At 37.5% G+C, this 16,217-nt stretch overlaps 1 protein-coding gene across 1 annotated transcript; it reads left to right on the plus strand.

Annotated features, from left to right (window-relative positions):
* Positions 1–3,921: 3,921 nt before the first annotated feature.
* On the plus strand, positions 3,922–15,340 carry LOC307004455 (uncharacterized protein). Its single transcript, XM_079623753.1, has 3 exons — positions 3,922–4,003; positions 6,782–7,000; positions 13,081–15,340. Exons 2-3 carry the CDS (start codon positions 6,829–6,831, stop codon positions 14,031–14,033), a joined length of 1,125 nt encoding a protein of 374 aa, XP_079479879.1. The 5' UTR covers positions 3,922–4,003; positions 6,782–6,828; the 3' UTR covers positions 14,034–15,340.
* The last annotated feature ends 877 nt before the right edge of the window (positions 15,341–16,217 follow it).

The raw sequence follows: 16,217 nt of genomic DNA on the forward strand, positions 1-16,217 counted from the left end.
TCAAGTTATTTTGATAGGGAAAAGCCCACACAGTTTTTGTACATTCCAATCAAGGATGATTTTTGACGCTTGTTTCTTCATTTGGGCATACATTTATTTTTACAGATAAACACGTTAGCATTGAGGGGAGGCACAACCGTCAAAGAGAGCGTATGGCAGATTCTCAGCTTCCTCCTTTCAAATGACATGGCCCGTCAGATTAACTGGAGGGGGATCAATGGAAAGGCTGCATTTAAAGACACCTCTCTAAAACCTGTAATTAATGGTATGGCTTTCTGAAAATAACTACTGTGATTTTATTCATATTGTTTGGTGTCAGCTAAACAATTTCCCTATAAATGATAGATTTATAATAAATAACAATAATTATTTGCTTATTTACTGTTGTTCATATATGTGTCATTGTAGCTGCTGTCAGAAGAAACCGGTTAACTGCCACCGCAACAGACCAAGAAATTGAGCATTGGACCAAAAGATGGCTGCAGCTTGCCGCAGACCGGGACGGAGGCCGTCGAGCAAGACAAAAAAATTAAGATTTTTTCCTGGTTCTGATCGCTCGCCCTTGACCTTGTTCGCCCTGCCTGTTCAACGGACTCCCCTTTTGCCCTGCTCTCATTTTAAACTGTTCATCTGTTGATTCTCCACATTGTTTTATTTATCTTCTCCTGGTTCTGACACTTGCTCGCCATTGACCTTGTTAATGTGTAGACCTTGGTCTAATGTTTTCTTTGGACTGGTTTCTGGCAGTCCTCCCCTTCTGGACCTCTGCCTGTTTTATTTTGTATATTATTTATTATATTTATATAATATAAATATTATATAATATATATAATATTTATTTATATATAATATTTATTTATATAATATTTATTTATATATAATATTTATTTATATATATTTATTGTTTCCTATTTTTGATTTATATATATAAATATTTAAATGTATTTATCAATTTTTTACATTTATTAAATCACTTTTGACTATACAATTATTTGAGTATTTTCTTTATTATAGGATAATTAGATCTGGGCCAAATCTGGCCTAGATGTGGCCCATGCCATTTTCTGAGATGTGGCCCACATTTGGCCCAGATGTGGCCCATGCCATTTTCTGAGATGTGGCCCATGCCATTTCTGAGATGTGGCCCAGATGTGGCCCATGCCATTTCTGAGATGTGGCCCAGATGTGGCCCATGCCATTTCTGAGATGTGGCCCAGATGTGGCCCATGCCATTTCTGAGATGTGGCCCAGATGTGGCCCATGCCATTTCTGAGATGTGGCCCACATCTGGTCCGATTGTGGCTGACTTCTAGCTGCCACACTCAGGTTGAGTCATCGCCGTCATTCCATGCGGTATGTGGGCCAGAACAATGTGGAAGATGTGGGCCACAACTGGGCCAGATGTCATTTGCTATCTGGGTTCGTTTCTGCGTCTGCTTTGAAAAACGCGGTAGTGTGTAGCGTTCACTATAGACTGCATGATTATAATCCCGGCGATATGATGAGTTAACGTTACGTTATATGATGACGGCGATATGTGCACACTGTCCCGGCTCCTTCATCGGGTCACCCGGTCCGCCGTCAGCATGTGGGTCGGCCACCGGTGGGAAACATGACGCTCACCAGTGATGCGCGGGTTGATCCAAAATGAGCGGGTGCCTGCGGTCACCCGCGGTTACCCGCGGTTACGAGTCATCCAAAAATATTTTTAATGATATTTGGGTCGCGGTCGGTCGGGTCGTTTGAAATAAAGATGCCAATTAAACCTTTGTAATTTATATAGTACTAGACACAATGTTCTATGAAATACATAGGTGTACACTTTATTGGCTGAATAACTGCGCGAGGATGACGCACGAGCTCAGTCAGAGATGACAGTGGGAAATCCTTATTTACCTTTTGAATGTTGAGCGCGTTATTAACTTTTGACTAAAAGCTGACGCGGGACAAAATGCCCGATTTCCCAACACGTTGAACTGAGCAATGCCATTGTGCCATTTTAATAGGCTACTTTTAAACGCATATAGCTCAGTAATGTCAGTTTTATGTATTTGCTAGGGGGCGGGGTTTTTGTTGGGAAAGTCGGAGAGACGCGCAGTTCGATTAGACTGGATAAACACATGCTGCATCTTAATTGTTAAGAAAATGAAACGAATTAAATGAATAAATCAAGCCTTTATTACAAAACACTAGGCGATATCATACAGCATTCAGAAAAATGCGCACCCCTAGTTCCTCCGTCTATGGCCCAATGACTACGATGAGCATTTACTAGCTACTTTTAAAAAACGCGGGTCGGGTACAATATTTTCTTTCTTTTTTTTTGCGGTCCGAGTTGCGGGTTATTGAAAACGTTGGTCGGGTGCGGGTTGTTTATACATTGACCCGCGCATCACTGACGCTCACGGATCCGTCAGAGATCACTTATTGTACATTTGTTTTACAAAATGTGCCTTGTCTTAATTTAATTCATTAACGTATCCTCCATAAACTTGTAATGTCTTGCAAGTCTGCAGCCGACACTTATTATTATTATAATATAATGTTCATTTTCAATCTGTACTCCGAATTTTAATGTTTGTGTTGGCTGTTTCTACATATAAAAATTTTATACAGTAAGAAAGTTGTGATTGTGATTATTTTTTTATTCATTATCACCAAGTGGGGCCATTCAAAACCTTTATAATGTCCCTCTTTCTCTGGAAACTGTCTCCTAATGGCTGACATACACGTGCAGGTAAGGGTCTAAATACTAGCTTTGCTATTGCCTGACACATAATTACAATATTGTGATCTGAGCATAGTGTTATACATATCGTCGGCTAACGTGAATACATCTATAAGCTAACACTGTTCTCTCATCGAGACCCGACCCCTGCCCTGTTCTCCTCACACCACAGCTCAATGTGTCTCCTCTGACTGTTGTTCTGTCTAATCCTGACCGGTCTACTCTCTTGGCTTCATATCAGGCTCATAATTATATGGCTGAGGTCCGTCATACGAGTAAACATTTAGGCTACAATTTCCTCAGCGTCCGAACTGTCATTGCGATCCATTGCTTTCCTATTGTTTACTTTGACCGCGCTCCCCCATGCTACGTCAGTTCCGGTTTGGCGGTTTTCAAATGCGGAAGTAAAATTTTCTCACAAAAACGACTCCAGAAGCCTAAATAGCGTTTTATAAGTATATGTTTATATTTAAATCTAGTTCCTACATTATTGTTCTATACATTGGCGCACTGGGTACTCTAACCTGCAATATGCCCTTTAAGGTGGACGATGATGAAATTGTTTTTTGTATTATTTTCATGTTATCACTGTGAAGCTGCTTTGATACAATCTGTATTGTAAAAAGCGCTATATAAATAAAGGTGACTTGACTTGACTTGGTCTATCACCAGTGAATCAACGTTGAATTGCCGGCTGGGCTCTTTGCTCTGTGCTCCACACCCTGGCCATTAACTGCTTTTATAAGACTAATTTACAAAGCCATGGAAAATTATTCAAAGAGGAAAAACACACAGTCACTATTAATTTTGCACAATTAATAAAACATATTGCAACAATTTAGCTATATTGTTTCTGTGTTTGTCTGTGGCCAAAATAAAGGTTTGATTTTATTGACATTGTTTATTGTATAATAATTATAGGTTTTGCTATGGCACATTAGAAAAAATACATCCAAACATCAATTTAAAAATGTCTTGTTACTGAAAAATAAGTTACCACCCCAGGTATAAATGGTTTCTGCACCCAAACACTGCATAGAATCTCACAAGATATGCTACAAACTCTTTCAGCTGATCATTAGACAATGCATTTCTCTAAGGATTCAAATATGAATACCTTATTTATTTCTGATTGTTTTTACTATATGTGTGTTTTGCATTTCAATTTCTATGTACTTTTGACAGCAGCGTGTGAACAGGACTTTTATTTTAGTCTGGCGATGTGACGTCATAAATATGCGCCGCGACCCTCTGTTGTGATTCGGCTGAAGAAAGGTTTGTGTTTTTAAGCTTTTAACGTGTTTGAATAGATAAAAATCATTCAGTCGATTTTATAATTATTAGAGGCAATCTTAAAGGAACTAGTCTTCATTAAATGTACAATTGTATTGCTTTATCTAACGTTAACATTAATGAGCGTTATTTTCTGTGAGTAAAGCACATTCACACATGAGTGCAAAAGGTGCGTCTCATTTTGCGTTGTATATCGTGAATCAGTTTATCGTGAACACGAATTTGGTCACTAGAGAAAGTTATGATGAGGTTTTTGATACTCCGAGTCAATTGAATCACGTAGTGATTTAGTGATTTGAATCGCCACTTGTTGACGAGACATGCTGGTCTGTCAAAATAGGGTAAATGCAACGAAACACAAGTGTAATTAATTAACTTTTACAAACCAACTGTAAATGTTTCTTGAAAATGAAATATATTAAATATAATATACAAATCATTAAAAAGATGAGATGCACCAATTACAATTTTCTAGGCCGATTCCGGTTTTGATTTTTCACCGAGTTTGACCTGCAGATTCCGATTTAATTTTTTCTAACCACTTTACAGCACACATAAATATTTATTTTCTATCTTTTCTTTAATAGAACATTTTGCATTTTCTGAACAGATAATCGCTATAAAATAAAACTATATAAATTACTCCTGGTGTGGGAAATTAAAAGTGAATTACAATTAAACTAAAATAAAAACTTATACTGTATATTCTGACTAGTTTACTCGTTTTTTATAAAAAAAAAAAATTATATAGTTTTTACCCAAACTGTATAATAAAAACATGTTTAAATGGGTACATTTGCTATACATATTTTTGAGTCTTCATTTTCTTTTCTGACATAGCCTACTCCAGTTCTTGTTAAAACGCACTAGACATGCAAATTCTGTGCATTTTGGGCACTTTTTGTGTGAAATCATATTATTTTGTCCATCAAAAGTGTGTTTTCAGCAGCGCAGCAAATAGACTCGGCGCTGAAACCCCCGCTTCACTGCTGCTCATGCGCTGCTCCTGCTCCCGGTGGGAACGCACTCATTGACTAACATGCAAGCCGAAAAAACCCATGCTTTCAGTGTGAAACGGCCGTAATTCACAAGGTTTCCTACATGTGCGTTCCGTGTGCACGTGTGATACTGATGTTGCACGATGTTAATCATGTGGCACAGAGTGTATTTGACCGGCATAAAATCGGCATATCGCCAGTCATGGCCGATCACATGAAAATTCCGGTCACCAGCCAATCAATCGGTGGATCTCTATTAAAAATTATCCAAAATAAATTGAGCAATACATAACTAGCCAGTGTTCAAAACTATCTGCTTGCTTTCAAAGCTCGATTCAAAACGGTAAGCTTATAATAACGTTTTAAATTCCAGTGGTACTGGTGGATTTCCGCTGGAAATTCAAGCATGTCTTTGCGTCATTACGTCACATCTGTACGATAAAGAAAGAGTCTCGGCTAGTAGGCTACATTGTGTGTGAGGATGTTGGAGGTGGAGATTTATAGCCTTTTCTCACAGCACTTGATATAATTAAACTTATCAATTTGATGGCGGATCCAGAAATATTCAAATGACAATCACCAGTGACAAGATTCACCCGTTGTAAAATGCAAAAGACTTTGTTCGGACTTCGGAGTGGCTACAGAAAAAAAAGAGGCTGCAACCGGCCGGGCCCATGCGCATACAAGGATAATATCGGAAGGGCATTAAATGTAGTCACACAATGCTGATGATAATAACAATAATAATAACCTTTATTTTATAAAGCACCTTTAAAAGCAGCTTCTCAAAGCGCTGTACACACAATAGACAATTGTTAAAAGCTACAGGTAAAGGCAAGTTTAAAAAAAAGTATGTCTTAAATTGACCTTTAAAAATGGCATAAGTCTGAGCTTCACTAAAGATCAAGAGGCAGAGAATTCCAAAGGACAGGTGTATTGAAAGAAAAAGCCCTGTCACCCATAGACTTTAAGCGAGTTTTAGGAACAACCAGCATGCTGTGATTCTGATTGTAGGGGTGTAACAGTTCAGCTAGATAATTTGGAGCCAGACCGTGCAAAGATTTGAATGTGAGCATCATAATCTTGAAATTGACTCGGAACCTGACTGGTAGCCAATGCAATGATTCCAAAACCGGAGTGATATGGTTGCATATTCTGGACTCAGTTAAGATCCTAGAATTGCCGGCTGATATTGTTAACATTACAATTTGAGAATAAAGTATAATTTGCACGGTTTTCTGTGATATAAGGGATTAGTTAGATTTAATCAACGCGATTTACTGCAAAACATTTGATTCATTGCCGAGGCACAACCCATGTAAAGTTGATAATTCCGCGAATAACTGCAATTGCAGATTTCGAACAGAGATGGCGACAAAGAGGGAAACCTACAGACTTCAGCTTCAAATACCAATTTTAAACTAGCCTAGTAAAATGAACCTAAACTAATTTATAATAAAATAAATAAAGTATAATTTATGTACTTTTTAGTCTGGAAATTAACCATGGTTTTATTAGCCTATAGTGAAAGTGTAGTAACCATGTTTTTTTGGATTGATTACCATTTGCATAACAGCTTTACCACAAATACCATGTTTAAACTATAACAGTAATTTGTCATTACCATGTTTTTTTATTTTGTTTTTTTTATTTGTAGTAATAGGGAGCTGATTGAGACGCACCCAGAGGTTTAGTTTGGATTTATTTTTCTTTCTGTAGATTATTCTAATTTTAATCATGACAATATTGTCTAAACACACAGAAAAATCCCTGGTGAAGCGACTGAGATTCACGTGAACCACTATAAAGATGGTGTTTATTAAAGAGGAGAGTGAAGAAATGAAGATTGAAGAAGCAAGCAGTGTGAAACAAGAAGATCCTGAGGAACAAACTAAGATGGAATCCATTAAAAAGGAAAGTAAAGACATGAAGATTGAAGAAACATTCAGTGTGAAACAAGAGGATATTGAGGAACAAACAGGTTGGTTTCATTCTCAAAGCAGAACTCAGTCATTTGATCCTTATTAAAATGTCCAGCTCTACAGAAATGAATGATATTTTCTGAGGAATTAAAGTGGTTTTATTTGACATAAACAGGGTGCGCTTTCAGCTGTCGCTGTCTCCGTGAGATATTTTCTGAAAGACTTCTGAATAATGAACTGAAACTCAGCGAATACTTATCTCACAAACATAAAACGTACGTTTAAAGAAAGCTTGAAATGTCTAGGCTACTTTTAAATAAAACAATTCACATTCATGCAATTTAATCTGTATGAAATAGGGGTGTAACGATTCGTTTTAACAACGATTCGATTCGTATCACGATTCATGGTTGTCGATACGATTCAAGGACGATATTGGTTCATTAAGAACGATACGATCCGACACGATTCAGTGACTTGAAATCGATTCAGTAACTTTTTAGACAAAAGTTCAATCAGTGTGACTGAAATGAATACTTGGATACTGACAGTGCAGGTGAAGTTTCCAAGATTCCTGTTGTTTCTTGTAAGGGAATCAGGTATCAATGAATTATGGATATAAATAAAAGAAAGTAAGCAACAATTAATGGGAACGCTGCAAGAGGTGTCTGGACGCTCGGTGTTGTGCGAAATCCCATGGCGCCTTAGTAGGTGGTTGGAGAGATTTGTCGTGTTGCCGTTGTACTTTATTTGACCTTTGCATATCCTACAAACAGCAAGCGACTTATTAAGAACATCCCCGTCTTTACAAAAGCCAAAGTGTTTCCACACACTGGACCGGTATGGTGGCTTGATAATTTCGCTCTCGTTGGCTTCTCTTCTGCTATCCGCCATGCTATGTTGTTTTGTCTTCGCGCTTCTGCTGGCGCGTGACGATGACGTCACATAAAGGCAGCCTGAATCGAGTAATGTTTAACACTTTTATCATTAAAAGTATTACGGAAAAAAACATCCATATAAAGTCTGACGTGCTTGAATCCAATGCATTATTTCCTAGTATCGATTCAATCGATTTATTACCTTTTAAAACGATTTTAGATCGATATATGACGTCCGGAAGGCCAAATTGCAGAGTACAGATCGATATAGTTGGATCGTAGTAATTTAAATCGATACATCGATGTAGTAAATGAATCGTTACACCCTTAGTATGAAACTAAAGAGATACAGTTTCTCCTGACTCAGCTGATTATCGTTAATGTGGTCACACCCACGCGCAGAGAGCGCTATTCATAAGATAATGTGTTGGGGCGATCTGCAAAATGGTAAACGCCCCCCAACAATGCCTTAAAAATCGTTAAAGGGATACTTCACCGCTGGAAAGATGAATGTGTATTTAAATTGGGTCATGTATGTAGTAGAAATGTGAAATTATTTAAGAAGTTGGTGACTGAGAAAAGCCAGAAAATTAATTTTTTGCTCATTTCGATGAAAGACAACAACTCCCAGAATGCACTTGCTTCGCTGCCCTACGAGGCCACTCCCAAGCCACGCCTACCGGTTACAAAGGGCAGTATCGGAAGAAATTATACAACTCATCACAGAGATATAACGGCGTCTACTAAAACTAGTAGCCTAGTTGACTCGAAACTGAAAAGACGCCGATCTATCGTAAATCTCTGTGAGAAGTTAGTCCGCCCCGGCTCTTCCTCCTGACCGCCGAGTGGGTCTCGCTCCTCTGCTGCAACGGCTCCTCCGACCACCTCTTGTTCCTCCATCGTCCGCGGCTGTTAAAATAATATAATAATGTAGGTGTAGTGAATGGCGACTGTGAAGAGACTTCTTAAAAAAAACAAACACGTATAGATCTAAAACTTTTGAATGGTGGTGTAGGTCTAAAGTTTTTAAGTAAAGTATTTGTGTAAAGAAAATGTATAGTCAGATTACTTCTTTTAACTTAAACTTGATTTTGTGAATAAGCCAAAACAATACATTACGGTCAACAGAAAATTGTCTCTCCCGCTCCTTCCAATACAAGTTCAAACAAACCGCCTAAAGAAAATAATTAAGAAAACGGAAGTGATCACCTGTGCCCACGTTACAGTGAATAACCAATAAGAAATATCAAATAATGAATGCTCCTACATGGTGCACAATATAATCAAATTCACAGAACCATGGTGCATCATTGTGTAAACATATATGAACAAACAAAGACATAGGCCTAAACATAAAACAAAGAAATATATGACCTATATAAATCTACATTTTATATTACCATTTTATATATATGTTACCATTTCATATAAATCCAAACAGTTATAGCCATCTTTAAATATCTACACAAAGGTCATAGCATTGAAATTAGACTTGTAAAGAAAATTGTATACTCTGACACTTTATTTGCTTATATTTTAGTACACTTACTTGATGATCTAATCAGAATAATAAAAATGTTTTACAGTGAAAAAACAAACAAACATTGAAATTAACTGCATGAACACATTTTGCTGAAGTCACTACCTTTAAATATGCAACTTTGCTTGCAAACTGAAAAGTTTTGAAAAAGTCATGGAAATCTGTTTCACAAATATCTGTATAATAGAGTATGTTTAATTGATAATGTTGGTTAAACAATTACAATACTTAACGTTCGGGTGATCTGTCATGTTACATTGTGTTCTCGGCATGGGGTGTAACTCACAGTTGTAGCTTGTACTTAAGATATAAACTTATGCAATGCCAGGTAGGGCTGGGACAGTATGGATTTTTTCTTACCGCGGTTGAAAAGCCAGAAATTACCATGGTATAGCGGTAAACGGTTGAATTTTGTAAATTGTATCTTAATTTTAATCAATGTTTCATCAACCAATTGCCTGGAATTAATAAATAAGAAGCAAATATAGCAGACATATAATCAGGATGTGGAGGCGCCCGTGCGATCTCTTGCATTGCATTTCGTAGAGAAGACTTTACTCTCTGAAAATATTTATTTATTTTTGTCCCTGTGCGCCGATCGGAATTATGGGGATACAACAGAGCCAATAGGCTGTACTGCGGACTTTAGCCGTTAAATATCTTTGCTGCATTGGATCAGTCTCCTTTCTAGAACAGCCAGGAGCTTTCTAGCCTCGCGGCTCGCGTCAGCAGCGCCTTGCATCGCACATAGACCTTAAAACAATCAGCGGATGGCGGCAAAAAAAAAAAAGGCAATTATTTATGTTCACAGTAAACAATAAATGAAAATACTGTATTCACTTTATGCTCACCTTTTTTTCCTCTTGACATCCAAATGATATTAAACTTGGCAGCACATACATTGGGCCTACCGAAATGAAGTAATCATTCTGATTTTGACTTGAGACAATAACATTTAGATTATTCTTACAATGCATTGGCTAATATTGCAATAATGCGGCTATTTTGAAGCATGATTGCGCATTCAACAACACAAAATGGGTATAAACATTGCGATGATTTGACATGATTGCGTTTACCGTTCTCCACACTGTTTGTCCTATATAGACACAGGCCTACACCTTAACCCCTGGGGAAATGGGCCTGCCACCACAGTTGGAAAAAATCCTAGAGAAAGCACTGTCAAGCCTATGCTTAAGTTTTGCAAGCACCGGTGGATTGAGAATGTCAACATGTCAGAAAGAGGATTGCTGCTCTGGCCACATGTCAAACAATACATTGAAAGGGTAGGGAGAGATTAACTACTCAATCCACCTGCCTGTAGCTTTCTAGTAATCATGAAGACATTGATTACCTTGTTCAGGTGTGTTTGATTAGGGTTGGAGCTAAACTCTACAGGACAGTGGCCCTCCAGGACTGAAGTTGCCCATCCCTGAGCTAGATGATTTGCTAAAGAAGAGGGCCAGGAAGGAGACAGACATTTGTGCTCTAGAGATCAGCAGATGAATATGATCAAAAAGGCTGAATCTTCAAGCAAACTGACCTTAACTACTAAATCCAATAGATTCTGCTGAACTGCAAAAGAGGCAGACATTTTTGCTCTTGAGAGATCAGCGGATGAATTAAGATTGAAGTCTTCAAATCTTCGCTGACAAGGCTGAATCTTCAAGCAACCTGACCTTAATCATCAAATCCAACAGGTCCCACTGAACTGCAATAGAAAATAAGTTAATAAGTTGCCCATCCCTGATCTGGCAAATTTGTGAGGACCTTCCTCTTCAAGGCAACAGCTTGTTGTTCTTTCTCTCTTCTCTTCATCCGGGTAGACATGGTACTTTTGCCTGGCTCCTGCAGCTGAAAGGAGCAGCTATTTTGTGATCTCTACTTTGGCTCAACTGAGCATCTCTGCTAAAGATTTTTTTTAAAAAAAACAGATTGATGAGAAGCTTGCAGAAAGTAAAACAAATAATGTGTTGATCGTTTTGGGGGAATTTAAATAGAGGCGTTATCTTGTTAAAGACTGTTATCCAATGAGGCTAAATTTATGTCAGTTAAAGTTAATGTCAATGTTACCGTACACATTTATTTATTTTAGTTTAACGTTATTGTTGTCTCAAGGTTTGACACATTGTTTTAGGTTTCACTGGTGTGTCAGCGTTAAGTAAATGTTTATTTTGCATTAAACTACATAGCTTGTCATTAATTTTTAGTTAAGATATACTGTGGTAAGTCATATTGTAGCAGAAAGTCATACAATGTCTTTAGTCCCTATTGAGCAGTTGCATCAATAACATTGATCAGTCGTCCTCAACCTTTATTGGGTATAACTACAATAAGTGTTTATATTTAGACTATTTTAGACGGCAACGGACGTACAGCTGCGGAGTACCTGCGTGACTCATCTAGTAATGGGCGATATAAACGATATGCGATATAAACGATACAAAATTGGCCTACGATAGAGATTTTAATTCTATTGCACTATCGCGATAATGCATGTTGATGACGCAATCTACCCGCAAAATTTAGAGCCACGAGCTGCAACCGGCTGAAACGCATCACATTCGTCGTCATCTTGAGTAAACATGGCTGAAAGCGAAACGGAGGAGCTGGTGAAAAAGATCGGTGCAACATCCATTATTTGGACTTGGTTCGGATTTCAGCCGTCCGGCGAGCAGCAGCAAACTTTGCAGACTATACAGAGTGCGTGGGGCAACAGTTCGGTAACACACACGACTAATCTGTTCTACCACCTCAAAACGAAACATGTCACTGAATACCAGCGCGTATTCACAAAATAGTGGTGTAAACACAACATCTCTGTGTGTCCCTGATTTTAAGATTCGTTGTTGTGTTGCTTTTTACCTGAGAATGCATCCGTTTTTCTGCTCTTTGCATCTTTTGTGTCCTTTAAAAAAAATAGCCAAACTACATTCGGAGTGCCTTCTGCATTGTTTTGCACTTTTTACTGTCTATGGCATGGCACTACTGTAAACAAACTTTTATACTTGAAGCATTTTCTTTAGTTGACGTATATGTGAAACGCGAAAAATTAGAATATCATGCAAAAATAAAAGGTGAAACTAATATACTATATAGACTCATTACATGCAAAGTGAGATATTACAAGGCTTTATTTGTTATAATTTTGATGATTATGGCTTACAGCTTTATGAAAACCTTTTCACAATATTCTAATTTTGAATTTTATAAGCTGCTAGCCATAATATTTAAACATTAGTTTCTTTAAACAAACATTTTAAACAAGTCTCTGCAGCTAGTGTACTTGCATTTTATTTATCTGCAACATTATGTTGTATAATTACAGTTTTGCACAATAAATGTTCTCAAAACTACATACAGTACACCGTTTCTTTCTTTCTTTCTTTAAAAAATTGTTTGGCTTTCCTTAGGGTCTGTGTAACCTGTTCTGAAATGGTTTTATTATAATTTATATATCGTGATATATATCGTTATCGCAATAGGCTGCAATGTATATCGCAATATGGATTTATACTCATACTTAGACTCATCATAGCCATAAACAAAGAGAAGTAGCTCCGGCTATAATGTTTTTCCGCAAGACTCATGCAGTTCTGTTTATTAACTGCTAGAGCGCCAAAAGTTACAGACTGCAGCTTTAATGTCTAAATGTTTTGATGTCTGTTGCTTTGTGCCATTACACTGGTGTTAACTTTTAATTTGTCTCTGTTCACCTTAGACCTGATGCTGCTGAAAGAAGAGAGTCAAGAACTGAATGAAATGGAGGAGAAAGATCATGATTTCATAACTGGAGAAAAATCTTTTATTTGTTCACAGACTGAAAAGAGTTCAGCAAAAAAAAGAGCTCAAAAGACAGAAACCCTTGATCACCATAGGAGAATTCAATCAAAAGAGGACTGTTTTTTATGTCAGTGTGGAATGAGTTTTCCGGACTTAAAGCGCCTTAAAAGGCATGTAATATTTTACTCCGGAGAGAAGCCTTTCAAATGCCAGCAGTGTGAAAGGAGTTTCCGATTCAATAAATACCTCCAGACTCACATGAGAATTCACTCTGGAGCGAAGCCTTTCACCTGCAAACTGTGTGGGAAGAGCTTCTGTCATAAAGTAAGTCTCAAGACTCACATGCTGCTTCACACTGGAGAGAAGCCATTCACCTGCAAACTGTGTGGGAAGAGCTTCTCACAACAAGGAAATCTTACATATCACATGATAAGTCACACTGGAGAGAAGCGTTTTATGTGCTCTCACTGTAGAAAGAGTTTCATTCATAAAGTGACCCTCAAGACTCACATGAGAATTCACACTGGAGAGAAGCCTTACACCTGCAGCCAGTGCGGAATGACTTTCACATATAAAGAATCCCTTTATATCCACACGAGAGGTCACACTGGAGAGAGGCCTTACACCTGCAAACTGTGTGGGAAGAGCTTCTCACAAAAAGGAAATCTTAAGACTCACATGAGAAGTCACACTGGAGAGAAGCCGTTCGCCTGCCCTCACTGTGGAAAGAGTTTCACACTTAAAGGAAACCTTGAGGTTCACTTGAGACTTCACACTGGAGAGAAGCCTTACAAGTGTCTTCAGTGTAAAGAGAGTTTCACATATCATCGAGACCTGAAACATCATTTGCAAACGCATTCTGGAAAGACACATCTGTGTTCATCGGTGTGACAATGGATTTAGAAAAAGGAGCAATCTAAAAAATCATCTGCACATTCACTCTGGATGAAGGCAATTTAATTGTGATCCGTGTAATAAAAAAAAAATCCATTACACTTAAAGATACACCTGAAAAGTCATGCCTACGTTTGACCCTATTTGTGGGTTTTTAATGTGTGTGTAAATACTTTTAAATGGTTCTGCAATTTAAAATGGCACCAACAAATCTCTGTAAAATTAATGCTACGTTCATTAGTGTGGCTGAATGTAGCCAAAATCTGTTTTTCTGCTCAAATATAACTGTTCACATCACCTTTTAAATGTGGACCATATCACATACCATCTAAACAGGTTACATGCCTAAAACATGTGCCATGTGTTTTATATGCATCTTTTGTATTTTGACATTTTATTTGCTTTTGTGATTTAATCGGATTTCAAATGGCCTCTTTTGCTTTAACAGTAGAACTACCAAGGCAGTCATTTTGACTGTTTTAAAATTTTGCAATGTAATAACTTTGTTGAAATAACACCCATGTAACTATCGGACCCTGACTTTTCCTAAATATGTCTATATTTTATTCTATCATTGTTATTTTATTAAAATGACAAAACACGAAAGAGTTTTGATTATTTCTACCTTGAATGGCCATAACAGTCATACTGACCATATGCACTACAGACCGTGTATCATTTGCTCGTTTTAGCCAATTGTGGAGAAACTGACTGCAGGAAAAACAAAACAAAGGACACTTGTCATAAGTTTGTGTGTGGGAGCTGCACATGGAAGGTAAAGATTACCTGTGTTGACTGTAAGTAACTGATCCACAAGCGTCAGTGAAATTGATGCACGCTGTTTGCCCCCAAAACAACCCAAGTTAGCCCGCTTAGTGGAGAATTCTTTATAATTATGATTTAACAGCATGATATTTTCTTTGTAATCTTACAACATGATATTTTTGCTCACTAAAAAAAATATTGGTTACTAAATTGGTTTGTTTTCTCGCAGTTTATTATATTTTCATTTGAAGGTCAGAATGACTGTTTTGGCCAGTTTGGGGCATATTCGTTTCATATGTGCCCATAAAGGTTTTACCTATGCATTGAAATGCATATTGGCGATGTTTCTGTTAGTTATTGTATTCTAATATCCAAGGATGAATACATTTGTTTTTATTTTACAAAGAAAATAATAGAAAATGTATCAATTTTGACTTTGCATCTGTAATTACAATATCTGTTCTGTGGTTGTCGATTAACTACCGTAATACATTTTCATATACATTACAATTAAAATATAGTGTTCTGATGTTTATTATTACCTATCCTAACATTACAGATCCATTTATTCTTAGATTTGATATAACTTATTGAAAATATATGCAAATAATGTATAAGCAAGCGGTCAGAATGACTGCTATGGCCATTATAGTAATTATAGAATTCCGGTAGTTCTAGTGTTAACGTAGTGGTTCTCAAACTTTTTGGTCGTGTCCTCTTCGTGGGGCATGTTGATTGGTTGACAGAGAATCGTCACTAGCGCATAGTACAAGGGGAATGACAACACAAGAGGTGCCATCGCTACTTTCCGGCATACACCACGCCTATCAAGTAAGGGTACTGTTGGTGGTGGAAACGCAAGCCGGACCAGGGTTTACAGTAATCATACTGTACTGTGCTGTACTGCTTGGTGGAAACAAGCCATTAATGTCCCTTGTATTATGGGCCAGAGAATCAAAACTTAGGGTGTTTTTACACTGGGCACGTTTGCTGTGGACCGAGTCCGAGCGCGATTGTTCCCGGTGCTCCCCGCAGTGTTGGTCTGGTTTCACACTCAACTTGATTCTTGGTGGATTTGCGTTCATCTTATGTCTTCACAAACGTGCACGGCGCATGATAGAAAACAGAACGTGGGTCAATATATTGTGTTTTTTATTAATTTAGTGCTATTATGCGCAGCTGAGTAAACGACATTTGGGTTTACTGTATGTGCGTCGCATAAAGGTGGCTTTTTGCTGCTTGTAAATGTAGCCGTAGATACTTATAAACACGCAGGACTTTTATCCTTGTGATACACAAGTAACAGACGTACACAATCTTAGAAAAAAGTACAAAAATTTATTTATACAATAATTTAAAAACTATGCAATCATATGCATGAAAACAAAACAAAAAAAAGAAAAGAAACATAGATGT

Source organism: Phoxinus phoxinus (assembly GCF_949152265.1).
Source record: "Phoxinus phoxinus genome assembly, chromosome: 9".
In the NCBI taxonomy this organism is placed as follows: domain Eukaryota; kingdom Metazoa; phylum Chordata; class Actinopteri; order Cypriniformes; family Leuciscidae; genus Phoxinus; species Phoxinus phoxinus.